The 15,822-nt window shown below is 45.0% G+C and overlaps 1 protein-coding gene across 1 annotated transcript; it reads left to right on the plus strand.

Moving 5' to 3' along the window:
• The first annotated feature begins 1,207 nt into the window (after positions 1 to 1,207).
• Positions 1,208 to 13,585, plus strand: CUNH9orf57 (chromosome unknown C9orf57 homolog). Its single transcript, XM_036330840.1, has 3 exons — positions 1,208 to 1,321; positions 3,451 to 3,582; positions 13,461 to 13,585. The coding sequence occupies exons 1-3, from the start codon at positions 1,273 to 1,275 to the stop codon at positions 13,583 to 13,585; spliced, it is 306 nt and encodes a 101-aa protein (XP_036186733.1). The 5' UTR covers positions 1,208 to 1,272.
• Positions 13,586 to 15,822: the final 2,237 nt, after the last annotated feature.

Consider the following 15,822-nt stretch of genomic DNA (forward strand, 5'->3'; position numbering starts at 1 on the left):
GAAAAAATTAAACAAAAAGCAATATTATGCATATTTCCAAGTTGCAAATATATTATAAAATGCACAGAATGAAAAAGGATACTCATCATTTTAATAATGTGGTTACATTCGGAAAGACACTGGATTTGGTAGGGAGCATGGTCAAAGATTTTAATATTCTTAGTATTTTTATTCAGTTCAAGAAGACTGTATTAATTTGGAACTATATATTAATTTAGAAATAAACATTTTTTAAACTCTTTATTGTTGAAAGTTTTACATATGCCTCCCCTTTTCCCCTTGAAATACACATTTTAAAAAATCAAATTGCTTTCTTAATGTACCTAGTTCTGCTATATACATAGATTTCTAATAATCAAGACCAAGTATTTTATATGATGAACAGATAGTATACCCACATGGTTATGAGCATGTGAACTAATTAATCTATACCATAGCGAATATAGAAATCTTCAGCAAAATTTAATCAATTTAACTGTTGATTGACTTAGTCTTATATGCTAATTTCATGACTAAGGCATTTAAATTCTATATAGGTCAGAGTGTTCAAACAAAAAAATTACCTGTTTTTACTTGGGCAATTTTTACTGTTTAAACTGTTTGGAATCTGGTGGATCAGAGACTTGCTTTGTTGGTTTCTGTTATAACGGACTTCATTACATCACAAAGTTTACTTGTTGCTATCCTTTAAAAAACTTCACATCTATAATACCTCAAGTAGGTAAGTCATGAACAACTAAATGTTACATTTTAGCCAATCTGGAAATGTCTTTCTCTTCATTTTAATAAGTACTAGTTACTATTAACTATATATAATACTTTGCCTTATAAATATGATCATTTGCAACGAAAGTATTAGTTTATAAAGAAGAATTAATAAATACTTACTTCTTGGCTAATGGTTAAGAGGATTTTTAACACAATATCAATCTAGAAACACATCTATCTCACTTTATATTTTTGCATTAAATAATTACTATTCAGGGAAATAAGGGAGGGGGTGGTATTTGATGAGAACACATCTCAACTTAAAATGTTTCTTGGATTGAGAAGTTTTATGGTGAATTTTTTGTAAAGACAGGTACCTTATTTTTCCTCCATCACAGAATAAATTTATTTATACTTTATTAATGAAATAAAAAAAAACTTTGCCTGTCATTTCCCTTTTTCATAATAGCTAACATAAATGTGTAACTGATTACTTCCCCAGGAAAGATTTAACAGTGGGATGTATTTCTCCTTCCATCTTCTTTTTTGTCTAGAAACCTAAGAATGAGGATTGTCATCAGTCGTGTTTTTGTCTTATTGTGCCTTTTAGGTGGTGAGTCATTAAAAAAGCATAAATAAATACGAGGGGAATTTTTCTAAGAAGTTACAGAAGCATAATATACGTGGTGTGTGGTCTAATTAAGGTGCTTACAACAAGGCCTGAATAAGCTCTTATACAACATAATATGAGCTAACAAATAAAGTTATAAAATAGAATAGCATACTTCAGAATTAACTATGTAAAGAAACTATTTATTTTACATATAATCTGAAGCTTTAAATTTAATTGTCAAATCAAAATGTATCATGTGTTAAAAATCAACAATACATTTTTAAGACAGAAAAAGACTTAAAAGGAAGTAAATGGGATCTGAGAATATGTGTATAAGTATTCAGGTAACTGAAAATTTACAATCAGCATGAAGGCCTAAAAGTGAAGGCATCTTCTTCAGTCATAATAAAGACTGTGGGAAACAAGGTTTGAAGAAGATCATGGATATTGGGTGTGGAATCAGAGAGAGTAGGGACCATCTGAGAGGGAGAGAAAGAAGGCTGTGACATCAAAAGGTTGGTAGCTCCAGTGACCTGGTGTGGTTACTAAGAACAAGGGTTTGGGATTCCAACAAACACTTTTAAGCCTATCTCTGCCAGTTGAGCAAACGACTGAAATCAGTTTTCTTTTATGTGAAATGTGGGCAACTACAACACCTGCTGGAAAGGTTTATTATGGGAAATAATTGGACTAATACTAGTAAATGGCTTATCAATTGGCATACGTTTAGTTCCTAAAGATATTTGTTGATTGATACTTGATTATGGACTGAAAGTCTGTCATGCTTAATGGGAAAACCAATGTGAAATGTCCAGAGTGTCTTCAGTTGAGGTTGAAACTGGGAAGAATAGTCAGGAGAGGTTAATTAGCCTCATCAGCCAGACTATTTTCTATTAAAAGTGATCTCTTCTAACCCCAACATGACAGAGGGAGATATAAAAACTACACTGCACACAATGTCTAGTAAACTCTTCTTTGAGTTATCAATGAATAGGAGTGAATGGCAATGCTCTTCATATATTACTAGAGGCCCAATGCATGAAGATTCATGCAAGAATGGGCCTTCTTTCTCCTGGCTGCAGGCACTGCCTTCACACTGGCTCAGAGCCGCCTTTCTGCCTTTCCACACTGCCCAGAGGCCCAGAGTGGCTGGGGCAGTGCAGAACATTATGCAAATTAAACCACCATTTTTGTTGGGTTGATTTGCATACTCACTCCTGATTGGCTGGTGGGTGTCATGAACATATGGTCAATTTGCATCTTTCTCTTTTATTAGTGTAGATAAGGGGATATGAACACGAAGATGAATTATAGCTGAATTTCAGAAGAATCTTTCATAATCAGAGCTGGTTTTAGTAGTGATGAGCTCTCTATCACTTGCCAAGGCTCCCTGAGGAGTTATCAAAATGGAGATTCCTGAATTTGGTAGAACCAGTGGTTCTCAAAAACTGGTCTTGATATCTATATCTCAGTCACATGACTTCTGCTGTTTCTGCATGTCTAAAATACAGATTCCTGAGCCCCAACCCCTGTAGATTCTTACTTGGGGGAGGGGGTTCCCTCTGGGAATCTGTGCTTATTTTAACTACTTAAGTAAATCAAATTCAAAATCAATTTTGGAAACAGATCTTCCAGATGATATCTTCCACTCTTATGGATGTTGAGCATGTTTTAAGAATTTCTGGGCTATTTCTACATAACCAAAATGAATAACATTTTTTGAGCCATTGAATTTAAGTATTGAAGATAAGCAATCTATAAACATGACTCAAGCAATAAATACTGACAGAGAATTTACTATGTATAATGTGCTGCTTTAGACATTGAAAAGAAGACCTAATAGTGGCCATATGGCTGAAATGAATTTTTCTGGCTAAATAACTTTGAATTGATTTAATTAGGCACTGAGGAACTAAATACATTTTAACCAAGTAAGTTTTTTAGACCACCTGGCCTAATTTCTAATACTTGCAATTCATGAAATGTAGCATATGTGAAACCAAATTTTTAAAATATTGCTTACTTTTTAAAGTTGAAAATCACTGCTTTATTTTTGGATCTCTCTTTCTTCCCCTATTTTTCCTCTCTCTGGTTTTCATCTCTATTTTCCCCTTCTATTTTCTCTCCAGTCCTTGGAGATGTTGAAGGTGTGATTTGTAGGTTATGCAACCTTTCATTGCCCTTCCATGGATGTCTTTTAGACTTTGGAACCTGCAGAACAAAGCCTGGTCAGTACTGTTTTAAAGAGTATCACATTAAAGGTAAGCCACCTAAAAAAGAGAAAACATTTAAAATGAGCAGATTCTCTGAGCATTTACCTGAAGTACATTACACCCACAAAACAAAACAATGGTATGGGCTGGATCTGGTCACTATCTCCAGTTTTGAAACATGAGAAATCTAAGAAATAGAAAGATTAAAAATTTTGCTTGGCCCTAGCCGGCTTGGTTCAGTGGATAGAGCATCGGCCTGCAGACTGAAGGGTCCCAGGTTCGATCCCGGCCAAAGGCACATGCCTAGGTTTTAGGCTCCATCCCCCGTGTGGGGTGTGCAGGAGGCAGCCAATCAATGGAAAGAGAGAAAGCCTCCTTAACATCCAAAAGGCAAAGGTAAACAAGATGGTAGATAAATTTTAATATATCAATATTTTAAAATGTTTAAATGAATGACAACCCCAAAATGTAAAGGATAAGGAATAAACTGGATGAAAATATTTGAGATATAAATCACAGAAAAAATATTACTATCTATTCAGAATAAAGATCTTCCCCAAAAAACAATTTTTTAAAAGACCAACAATCAAGGGCAAAAATTTAAACATGTTGAAGGAAATGTAAAGGAGAAAATAGAAGTGACCTGACCTGAAAACAAAAATCTGCACAACTCATCAGTGAATATCAAAGAAATGCAAGCTATAGAAATAATGTATTTTAGCCCATTATATTGGTAAAACTTATAAAGGTTTATAATAGCAAGGTGTAGTGAGAGTATGGGGAAATGGGAACTCTCGTACATTGCCAATAACAGCTTAGATTGATTTAGCATTTTAGACAACCTCGTTAAGATTTTAAATGAGCACTGCCTTGTAGAAAGCAATTCTATTTCTTGGTATCTACTGCAGAGAAATAAAGTTACATGAAACACAAAAAAAGACATGTATTAAGGTTATCATTGCAACTTTAAATATATTTTTATTGATATCAGAGAGGAAGGGAGAGGGAGAGAGAGAGATGTAAACATCAATGATGAGAGTGAATCATTGATTGGCTGCTTCCTACATGCCCCACACTGGGGATCGAGCCCATAACCAGGGCATATGCCCTGGCCTGGAAGTGAACCATCTCCTGGTTCATAGGTCAACGCTCAACCTCTGAGCCATGCCGGCTGAGCTCATCGCAACTTCATATTTAATAGTAAAGTAATGGAAATAACCTAAATGTTTGCCTTTAGATGTTACTAAAACTGTGATACATTCACACTATGAAATGCTAGGCAACACTTAGAATGAACTAGATCCCTTTGTTAACATAGGAACATCTCTAAAACATTGTTGAGTAGAAAAAAAGTTGCAAAACAGTATGTATAGTGTACCACTTATGCACAGAAATCTCCACAAAGCAAAACTCTAAATTTCCTAATGGAATTGGAAGAGGAGATCAAATTTAGTTGGGAAAAAGGAATAGAATTCAGGGGTCAAATCTGCTGGGGTTATAGGTTAAGAAGATTTCTTGAGCTTTGTTCACCTTGTCCAGTCTAGATCCCCTCTCTGCACCTTGAGTTCCCCGTGACTTGCACCTTTGCCAGTCAGGGCCCCTTCTTTTTGAAGGAGAAATGTGCCAAGGTGTTGTGAAGTATGGTAGCAACCATTTCAGGTGGAAACTGTAGTTTAACTCCAACCCTGTTGCTTGGCTTAACAATATAAAAGTTACTTTGATTTTCTAAATTGTATAAGTCATCCCATTCGATTGAATGCCTTATCGATTGAATGACTATTCCATTGATTGTTACCATACTGGTCTTAGAGAGCACATTCTACTGTACCTGGAAACGGGACAGCACAATTACCCTAAATTGTTTTAGTGGCCACAGGTGGTGCGTTCCAGCTGACTTAGTGGTCCCGAGACCAGAACAGTATAATTATTCTAAATTGTCCTGACAACTCAGTGGTCGGGAGACCCGAGGGTTCTAGATAATGTATTTCTGTCAATTCAGTGACCCCGAGACCCGAAACTGTAATTAACATGCTTAATTCTGCTTCTGTAATCTGCTTTTTTGGGAGCCAGGTGCCACATTCCAAACCTTGAGATGTAATCAATACCTTTGTGATCTTTGCCTATATAAGTCTGGTTTTGCCACCATCTTATGACTATGAGATTTGGGGAATGGCCCCTCATAGTCCCAGATTGCAATAAATGTGACTCTTTAATTCGACTTCTTGAGGCGTCCTTCTGTGATTCGCGGGGTACATTACAACTGAGGAACCTGGTTTTGCAAAAAAGCAGTTTACAGAAGCAGAATTAAGCATGTTAATTATAGTTTTGGGTCTCAGGGTCACTGAATTGACAGAAACACCTTATCTAGAGCCCTCAGGTCTTGAGACCACTGAGTTGCCAGGAACTCATTATCTAGAGCCATCGAGGTAATTTAGAGTAATTGCGCTGTCCTGGTCTTGGGACCACTGAGTCAACTGGAACGCATTATCTGTGGCCACTAAAACAATTTAGGATAATTATGCTGTCCTGTTTCCCAGGTACAGAAGAATGTGCTTTCTAAAGCCAGTAAGATAACAATCAATGGGATAGTCATTCAATCGAATGGGATGATGTATACAATTCAGAAAACCAAAATAACTTTTCTATAGTTAAGCCAAACAGCAGGGTTAGAGTTAAACTACAGTTTCTACCTGAGATGGCTGCTACCATACTTCAAAGGCTCCCTGGAGTCCCCCTCCCTTCTTCAGTCATCTAGTCAGCTCGACATCAAAACCAGTTGTGTGGGTTTTTTAAAAAATCTTTATTGTTTAAAGTATTACATATATCCCCTTTTTCCCCCATTGACCTCTCCCACCCCTCCCTCACCCCCACCCCAGACCTTCACCACCCTATTGTCTGTGTCCATGCCTGCCTTCCCTCTGAGGTTTGACAGTCTGTTCAAGAAAACAAGTATTAGAGGACTTTGCACAGAAGAGCGAGCCTGGAAGTTTATACAGCACAACATTGACAACAGTTCTTGGTGGGTCAAGGACCTAGTGACTGCAATGTTGTGAAGAGCAGTTTCCTCACTTGGAGATGTTGCCATTGTTAGGTTAGGTGGCTCAGGAGGCGGCGCAAGAAATAGAGTCCAGTGAGTCAGAAAAGAAAGGAAAGGAAAAGGTTTATTCTGCGTCCCCGGGAGACCCACGTACCCCAAGGACAGGGCACGTGGATTCACGCCAACAGGGAGGGGGGCGCTTTTTTTATACTGCGGTTGGGTGAGGGGCGGGGACATGAGCTGAGGAATTCTCTGCTGCAGGGAATGGGCGGAATATTCAGGACGAAGTTCTTATCTGTGTGGGGGTATGTGAATTCAGGGAGAAGAAGCTGGTATCTGTGTCTGGCACCTTGATCTGTGAGAAATTCCAGGGGAAGTCCATTATCTTGTCATGTCTGCATGTATCCGATCCTGGGCTCTCTCCAACCTAACATCCCGGCCTTTTGGTGATAGGGGACGACGACTCTTTCTAGCTACTTCCAGCTGACCACGGGCGGCGTAGGGGGGGCGGTTAAAGGCCAGGGTTTGGCAGAGGCAGGTCGGAGGGGAGCCGAGTGTAGGGATGGAGCAGGAGCTGATTCACAGTCACTCGTGACATCTCCGCGATCCGGGAGTGGATGAACTTGAGGAGGCAGGGGGCTGGGCTGGCCTTGGTGAGACTGACTGCGGTGTGGTATGATAGTCTCTTCTGTGGCAACCCCATAGGTGTTGACATCTTGATTACATCTGTCTGGGTTCCGCTGGTTGTAAGCAAAACACACATAGGGTCAGCCAGTTTTGGACACTGACTGGATGTCGACAGCCATCTGGATCTTTGTCTGACATCCGAACAGAGGGCAGTCCTGAGATCCTACCTGCCGGGTGACTTGTTTGCTGTTCTGGTAGTAGGTTTCATGGACCTTGAACCTCCACACATAAGCGGGTGGGGGTGGGTGTAGGTTGCTCAGGGCCAGGAGGAGAAGGAGGAGGGGAGGGCGGTTAAGGCAGACCTTAGTGGGGCCCAACACCTCACATTTATAGAAGTCATGCTGCTCCGGGGTCCTCTTGAGTCTGGAGAGGTGGTGCCAGGACAGGTCGTCAAGCTGGAGTCGCCAAGCAGCTTGGCCGCGGTGGGGGCTGTGAGGATTACAGTGTGAGGTCCCGTCCACCTAGGCTCCAAGGCTTGTGGTTGTAGGTTCTTAAGGAGGACCGAGTCACCAGGATGAAGGGCTGGTCTTGGGAGTCCTGGTCGGTCGGCTCTGGCTTGGGCAGAAACCTGTTCTCATGTTCTCGGAGCAATTGCCTGGTTAAAGACAGATATGGGAGATACGTACCCAGGGGAGGGGGATCAGTAAGAAGATGGTGGTTGAGCAAGAAGAGTCAAAAGGGCTCAAGAAAATGGGGCTCCTTGGTGTAGCTGGAGTTTGGCCAGGGCCATGGGCAGGAGGTCCGGCCAGGAGCTGCGAATTTCTAGAGAGAGTTTAGTTAGATGGTTCAATAAGTTGGAATTGAGTGGCTATGATGAGGGTTCGAGCCAGTGACAGAAATCCAGCAGGATGTAGAGGAGGAGGGATTGATGTTAGAGAGTAGATGGAAAGTTGTGTTGATGAGGGTGGGCATAGGAGTAGGTCCAGGGTTCGTAAATAGAGAGCGACATTAGAGGATTTCCCATCCAGACAGTAGAATTGATGATTCCCTCATCATTCCGTGTCCGTTTCACCTGAAAATATGAAAAACCTGAGCAAAATTGGAGGGTGCCTTGCCAGGTAAGAGCCTGTGAGGAATGATGGGTCATCCGGTCCTGGATTGTCGCCGAATCTTCTTCGGGGATGGTGGGAGGCACTCGGTGAGCCTGAGAGAGGTAGGTATTGCAGCGAAAGTGGGAGAAAACGTTAGAATGCGCTGATATCCAAAGGAAAATGGAAGGAGCAGTGGAAGCCAGGGACCTGGAGGCTGAAGAAAAGGCAGAGAGGGAGGGAGCAGGTCGCGCAGCCTGTTCCCAGACCTCTAGCCGCTTGGATTTTAAAACTGCCGCATTTTTCCTTTGGGGAGGGTGGAGGGGGATGGGGCGAGGTCAGAGCAGTTTTCAGTTCAGAGGAGGGGACAGTTGTGGTGGAGAGAAGGAGAAAAGGCGTTCACAGCGAAGACTGAGGTAGGCGACGACTGAGCTAGGCTACTGTGGTCTGGGACAACAGGGCCCCATGACAGGATGCAAGGCAGTGGAGGATCGGTGTCCCTGTAAAGGGAGGGGGCCAGGAGTGAGATGATCAGGGAAGCTGAAGGGCTCAGAATGAGCTGCAGAGTGGCCACTAGGATGGTGAGGATGTCTCGTCCTAACAGGGGCATGGGGCATGCTATCATCAAGGAGGCAGGGAAGGGGTCCAGTGGCCAGAGGGCAGGTGGATTTGCCGTCAATACCCATGTCCGAGATCTTGGAAGGATAAAGGGGCCCTAAAAAGGAGGGCAGGACAGAGAAGGCAGCCCCCGTGTCAACCGGGAAGGTGACCTACTACCTTCATTGTGACCCGAGGCTCAGCGAGGGGATTGGAGTCATCGAGGCTGGGCTTCTTCAGTCTTCAGCCAATTCCAACATGGCCAGCGGGTGGTCCTGGACTGGAAGGGTGGTCCCCCCATGCTGAGGCACAAGGGGCCCGCCACTTTTCCAGGGACACTCTTCCAGTGACCATTTTGACCGCATGCCGGGCAGGGCTTGGTCGGAGCTCGGGGCCAGGGGCACTGCATTGCCCAGTGGCCTTCATTTCCACATTTGAAGCATTCTCCGGTGGCGTTCCTTTCGTTGCACCCCCACCGCTCACAGCCCCCTTAGGGCCATGGCGGCTGCCGTCCACCTCAGGGCCACAAACAACTAAGACGTGTCTGCAGGTCTACCTCCTGTGGAAGGCAGGCCTCCCATTCTGACTGTGCCTGCTCCTCCAGGGCATTAAGAACCTTCAAGGCCATTTTTCACTCGATCTCGGACCTGGGTCTGAGGACCAATAAAGACCTTAAAGGTCGGGTTAGAGAGGCTGTTTTGGAGCTGACGTTCTTAGGATTTGGGCTCTAGGGGAGAAGGAAGCTTCTCGTTAAGAGGGTCTGAAGAGAGCACAGCTGCAACCTCTCGCAAAGGGAACTGGTCGGCCACCTGTGAATTAAAGTGCTGGCAGTCATGGGGGCGGAGTGCACAGAGGAAGGCGGACGGTTAGACCTTACAGAGGGCACTGAGTGGGGTACTGGTTACTAAGGCAGGCTGTAAGGGGAGGGGAGAGCGCGGGAGAGGTGGCCTGGGTGGGCTTGGGAGAGGTATCGGCAGTTGAGTTTAAAAGCTGCAACCTCCCAGGGGCAGAACGGGGGAGGAAGGACAGAAGGAAGGTAGAGCCTACGGACACGTGTGTGCACCGACTGGGAAAGCAGGCAGAGGCGGCAGGGGACTTGAGTTGCCGGCTCCCGCAGTGGCTACGGCTTTAGCGGCTGCGGCGGTGCGCGGCGCCGGAGGCATGCAGGGAGGGAGGTGGGGTTGTGAAAGGCGGTTTGAGTTTTCGGCCCGGTGGGGCGGGGGGGGGGGGGGGGGGGGGGGGAGGCGGGGTCATTGGTTCGCAGAAGGCGTGGCTGGAGGAGAGTCCAGCAGGGAGGGAGGAGGGGAGAGTGTGGACGGACTGGGGCACGAGGCCGTGGGAGAGCTGCGGCTTACGCCGGGGGAATTTGTGGTGGCCTCTGGTGAAGGGGGGGTGGGAGAGCATGGAGACAATGATGATGATTACGGCGCTCCGCCACCCACACACAGCACATGAACCCACCCCCACATGCACCGCACACACCGCGGGCTCAGCGGTGCGGGGAGCTGCACGGCGCAGGGACAGCCCGGAGGGAGGAGGAAGGACAGGAGGAGGAGAAATGGCAGAAGGAACTTTGGGGTGGGGGGGGGGGGCGGGGAACGCAGAGAGATGGAGAGAGGCTGAGAGAGAGACTGAGAGAGACTGAGAGAGACTTGGGCAAATTTCCCAGTTCGCTGGCAGAAATTACTGAGGTCGGTGTGACGGTAAAGTCAGGGTCCCGTTTTCATACTGAGGACGCAGGTCCGGGGCAGGCCCAGCATTTAGCCAGATCAGCGAGCAGGCACCCTAGAGGTGTGCTCAGGTCAGGTTTGGAATTTGGATTCCCCCTGTGCTTGATCCCTGTGGCCTGTAGCGGGGCTAAAGGCTGGCGTCCCAGCGGTTTAACCCACGCTACGGAGGGACGGAGGGACCGTGGGCGGGGTAGAGGCATCCCTGCTACCCCCCCAGGTCCGGAGGAGCCTTCCTGGAAGGGTCCGGAGAGGCAATCTCTGACGTGGCCACGGTTTAGGGACAGAGATGCCGGCGGGCGGGCGGCCACATGGGACCGGCACGGGGCAGGGCGGGACTCACCGCTGATGCTGCCAAACTGGGAAAAGTTGCTGAGCTGAAGAGATGAGGTCCTGATGGGTCCAGAGCCACGAGGAGGGAGAGGCGGGCATCCAGAGCCGTGGAGGGACGGACAAAGGGAGTGCTCGCGCCACCCGGGTTTCAAGGCACCAAATGTTAGGTTAGGTGGCTCAGGAGGCGGCGCAAGAAATAGAGTCCAGTGAGTCAGAAAAGAAAGGAAAGGAAAAGGTTTATTCTGCGTCCCCGGGAGACCCACGTACCCCAAGGACAGGGCACGTGGATTCACGCCAACAGGGAGGGGGGCGCTTTTTTTATACTGCGGTTGGGTGAGGGGCGGGGACATGAGCTGAGGAATTCTCTGCTGCAGGGAATGGGCGGAATATTCAGGACGAAGTTCTTATCTGTGTGGGGGTATGTGAATTCAGGGAGAAGAAGCTGGTATCTGTGTCTGGCACCTTGATCTGTGAGAAATTCCAGGGGAAGTCCATTATCTTGTCATGTCTGCATGTATCCGATCCTGGGCTCTCTCCAACCTAACAGCCATATTGATACCGAATTTTTGGACTGGAACCCGGTTTCTTTGTCCGCTGGAAACGAAGAATGAATCCACTCCACGGACAGAAAGTGGAATAGCAAAGGTGGAGATTTATTGAAGAACAAGTACAGACTCCCACGTGGGGAGAGGGAAGAGTCCTACAGAATGGACTCCCACGTAGGGAGGCGAACAGGGTCCCACTGAGTCCCTTTTCTCTAGTTTATAAAGGCTGCAGATCTTTGTGCCTTGATATCCCCTCTGATTGGTCAGTATCCTTTGGTCACTATAGCAACCCTGAGCTCAAAGGTCAATCCTCACATGGGATGTGTGAGGCTCTCCTCCCTCATTGTTCTCCTATTCCCTCTGGGCTTGCTTCCTCCTCATTTTGTAAGTATAGACCTTTCTTGGCTACTTCCAGTTCCCTTGTCTTATGGAAATATACCTGTTGCTACTCCCTTGTCTTATGGAGATGTAGCTGCACCCGGCTCCCTTGTGTAATGGAAATGTACCTTCTCCCAGTCTGCAGCCCCCACCCCCTGCTTTTCCATGGACCCCAATTCTAAAAAATCCCTAAGCCTGCCTATGTTCCCCCCCAAGTCCTGCTTCAGTATCTCAAGGATGTGAAACAATTAGAACTGGGATTCACCCTTTTGACAGTTTTATCAACAGGGCTTCTCATCTTTGATACTGTTGACACTGGCAGGATAATTGTTTGTTGTGCAGGGCTATCTTGTGGATTGTACGATGTTTATTTAGCACATCCTGGCCTCTGCCCACTACATGCCAGTAATACCTTCCAAATCAAACAACAAAAATATCTCCTGCACATCATTTACTGTCCTGGGGGTGGGGGAGCAAAAGGGCCCCCCCCCCCCCTCAAGAGACGACTGGTTGCTCACGTTTCCAACCACCCTATGTTTTGCTGCCTTTGGGGAATTACTCTTCTGCACTTTCCCAACCGAAGCTGGGATGCTGGGTCCAGGACACGGCTGACACTGACTTTGCACTTCTGTGTATTTTCCTCAGTTTCTGCAGTGAACAGCGTTACTTCTACAGGGAACAGCGTTACTTCTACAGGGAACAGCGTTACTTCTGCAATGGGGGAAATTCAGTGAAGTCAAGGACACACCTCATTTTTGAGAAACACACATCTGAATGGTCCTTCTGAGGATTCAACCCTTTGAATAATTCATGGCCTGGGTTAAACTGGGGGAGGGCATTAGGAAGCTTCCAAACCGCTAACCATTCAACAGTTTTACAGTCAATGGCAATCGCATGGCTTTTACCTAGAGTTTGAAAGCTTTTTTTGTCTTACAATTTCAGGGCTTTTGTATTGCAATGTCCTCAATTAGAATACTTTTAGGTGGGAATTCTTAAAGGCAAGATGATTGTATCAAAAAAGCCTTAGACTTTTGCTTAGTGTTTGTTGCTGTTTATTTTATTTTTAATTTTATTTTTAATATATTTCTTTACTAGTTTCAGAGAAGAAGGAAGAGGGAGAAAGAGAAATAGAGACATCAATGATGAGAGAGAATCATTGATCGGCTGCCTCCCGCCTGCCCCCCACTGGGGATCAAGCCCACAACCTGGGCATATGCCCTTGACTGGAATCAAACCTGGGACCCTTCAGCCCGCAGGCCGATGCTCTATCCACTGAACCAAACCAGCTAGGGCTGTTTTATTTTTCAAAATATATTTTTATTGAGTTTAGAAAGAAAGGGAGAGAGAGAGAGAGAGAGAAACATCAATGATGAGAGAGAATCAGCTGCCTCCTGCACACCCACTACTGGGGATCAAGCCCCAAACCTGTGCATGTGCCCTTGACCAGAATCGAACCTGTGACCCTTCCAAAGCTCTATCCACTGAGCCAAACCGGCGAGGGCGCTGTTTATTTTTTGAACCTGTTATCTGAGGCCAGGTAGGTTGCACCTCGCCAAAGACTGTCTCTGCCTCTTTGCCTCTTTGTTGCCCTCAGGTGGAATTAGCTGGTTTTCTATTAAAGGCTGCACAGAGACCCAAGATGTTTGCTTCAAGAGAAGGATGGTCCATGATATCATCCAGACTTCTCACTGCTGCCATCGTCCTTTGTGCAATTTCTGACCCAGAAGTCCTTATCCAAATTGCTTGACTGATCAGTCAGTCTCAAAGCCGGACCTGCTCAGCACAGGATGACAGCTCCCATCCATCCGCCCTCTGCAGAAACTTCAGACCTTTGCAAGTTGTAAAGAGTTATGATCTGAAACCGATGTTAGCTTTCAAGGTGCCCAACTTCTCCCCCACCAACTCCAACTCATCTCAGAAATGTCCTTTCAACACCATCTCTCTCCTCTCCTCTTTCTGCTTAATTCCCCTTCCGATGATCTCATGGCTACAAAGAAGTAAAAATGTGAGTGCTTCCCTGAGTCGAATTATGTACATTGTCTCTAGTTTACTAATTTTCCTAAATATTCCCATAGTTCATAATATAGTGACGAGTGAACTGTAGCGCAAGACACCCAATGACCTGGAAGTGTTCATTTGATTTCCAAAGTGAACTGCTTTGCTCTTTTGGGGTAATTTACGGTATGGAAAAAAAACCGATTTAACAAATACCATAGGAAAAATAAGCCATATATCAGCAAACCAGACCTTACAGAACTATGACCCAAAATGGCAAAGGGCTCAAACAGGTGCAAATTATTTCTCTCATTTGCATCAGGATTTTCCCATATTGTGCATTTCTATACCCTAACCACGCCTAAGTATGTTGGCTTGTCTAATTTTGGCAGATTAAGCAATTCAGCTTGAGCAGGGCAATAGGTTCCCATCCACAAGGAATTAAAAAAAAACAACAACAACACTGCACTTCACATTTTTTAACATGCCACATAATCAATTATTCTCATTCAATGCCCTACTTATGTAACTTCAGGATTATTGTATTTTAACATTTCAACTTGTTTTTCTCTGTATTTTTAGATGCTTGAGAAATTCAAGTCATAAATAATAAATCTCAACCTCCTTCTGTTGTCTTTTTCTCAGAACCTAGGATTCTCACACACAGTGGTCTCTCAACAAATATTTTTCTATAAATTTCAAAGAAAAACAAGCACTAAAAAAAAACTCCAAGGAAACTAGACATTTTCCTCCATACTTATTTCAGGTATGTTTTGTTTTTTGTTGTTGTTAATCCTCAGCTGAGGATATTTTTCCATTGACTTTTAGAGAGAGTGGAAGGAGAGGGAGAGATATAGCAAAACATTGACATGAGAGAGACACATAGATTGGTTGCTCCTGTACACACCCCAACCAGGGCCAGGAGCCTGCAACCAAGGTATGTGCCCTTGACCAGAATCAAACTTGGGACCCTTTGGTGCCGGGAGCCGGTCCATCCTTGCTGTTTCAAGGGACCTGGCATATATGGCATACTGTTCTTAATATGTTTGCTCACCTTCTTGGCACTATGTGTTTTAACCAAGGTCTCCTCTCTGAGAAAGGTTGTTTTCCCAGGTAGGGATTTTCCCCTGAAGTTAGGGAGGGAATAAAAACCCTTAAATAAGTGCCAGGCGGGTAACTATGAACAATCATGCTTAAGCTACATAATCTTTACTCCCTGGAATGGAGATAAAAAAAAAAACGCCCTAACCTTTGGAATAGAGATTGACAGGATTGGAATCAACTGGTATAAATACAGATGTAACAAGACAACAGGACACAGAACCTAGACACAGAACCTAGACACAGAACCTAGGCACAGATCCTACACAGAACCTAGAGACAGAAGAACTTCGCTGGAGAGAACATGGCAAAAGATCCTGGACAGAAACTGGCCACAGAACCTAGACACAGAACCTAGACAGAACCTGGACAGAACCTGGCTGGAGAACCTAGCGAGGGAACATGGCTACAGAACCTGGCTGGAGAACCTACCGAGAGAACATGGACACAGAACCTGGCTGGAGATCCTACCCAGAACTTCGCTGGAGATCCTGACCAGAACGTGGCTAGAGATCCTGGCTAGGCTGCTGATCAACTGAACGCTGTCTCTGTGTCATTCCTTCATTGCCGACTCCGTCCACACCTTTGGGGACCCCTGGACCTGCTGGGGTTGGACCCCGGCGCTTTGGTTCACAGGCCAACACTCTAGCCATTGAGCCAAACCAGCTAGAGCTCAACTATATTTCTTAGATAATTGTTCTGAACACAACCAGCTAGAGCTCAACTATATTTCTTAGATAATTGTTCTGAACACACACACACACACACACACACACACACACACACACACACACACACAGTTTCCTCATCCTGAGATTTAAATCCACTTGCCATTATTCGGTCACTGTATGCATCAGCCA

Source organism: Myotis myotis, unplaced genomic scaffold (assembly GCF_014108235.1).
Source record: "Myotis myotis isolate mMyoMyo1 unplaced genomic scaffold, mMyoMyo1.p scaffold_m19_p_12, whole genome shotgun sequence".
Taxonomy (NCBI): Eukaryota; Metazoa; Chordata; class Mammalia; order Chiroptera; family Vespertilionidae; genus Myotis; species Myotis myotis.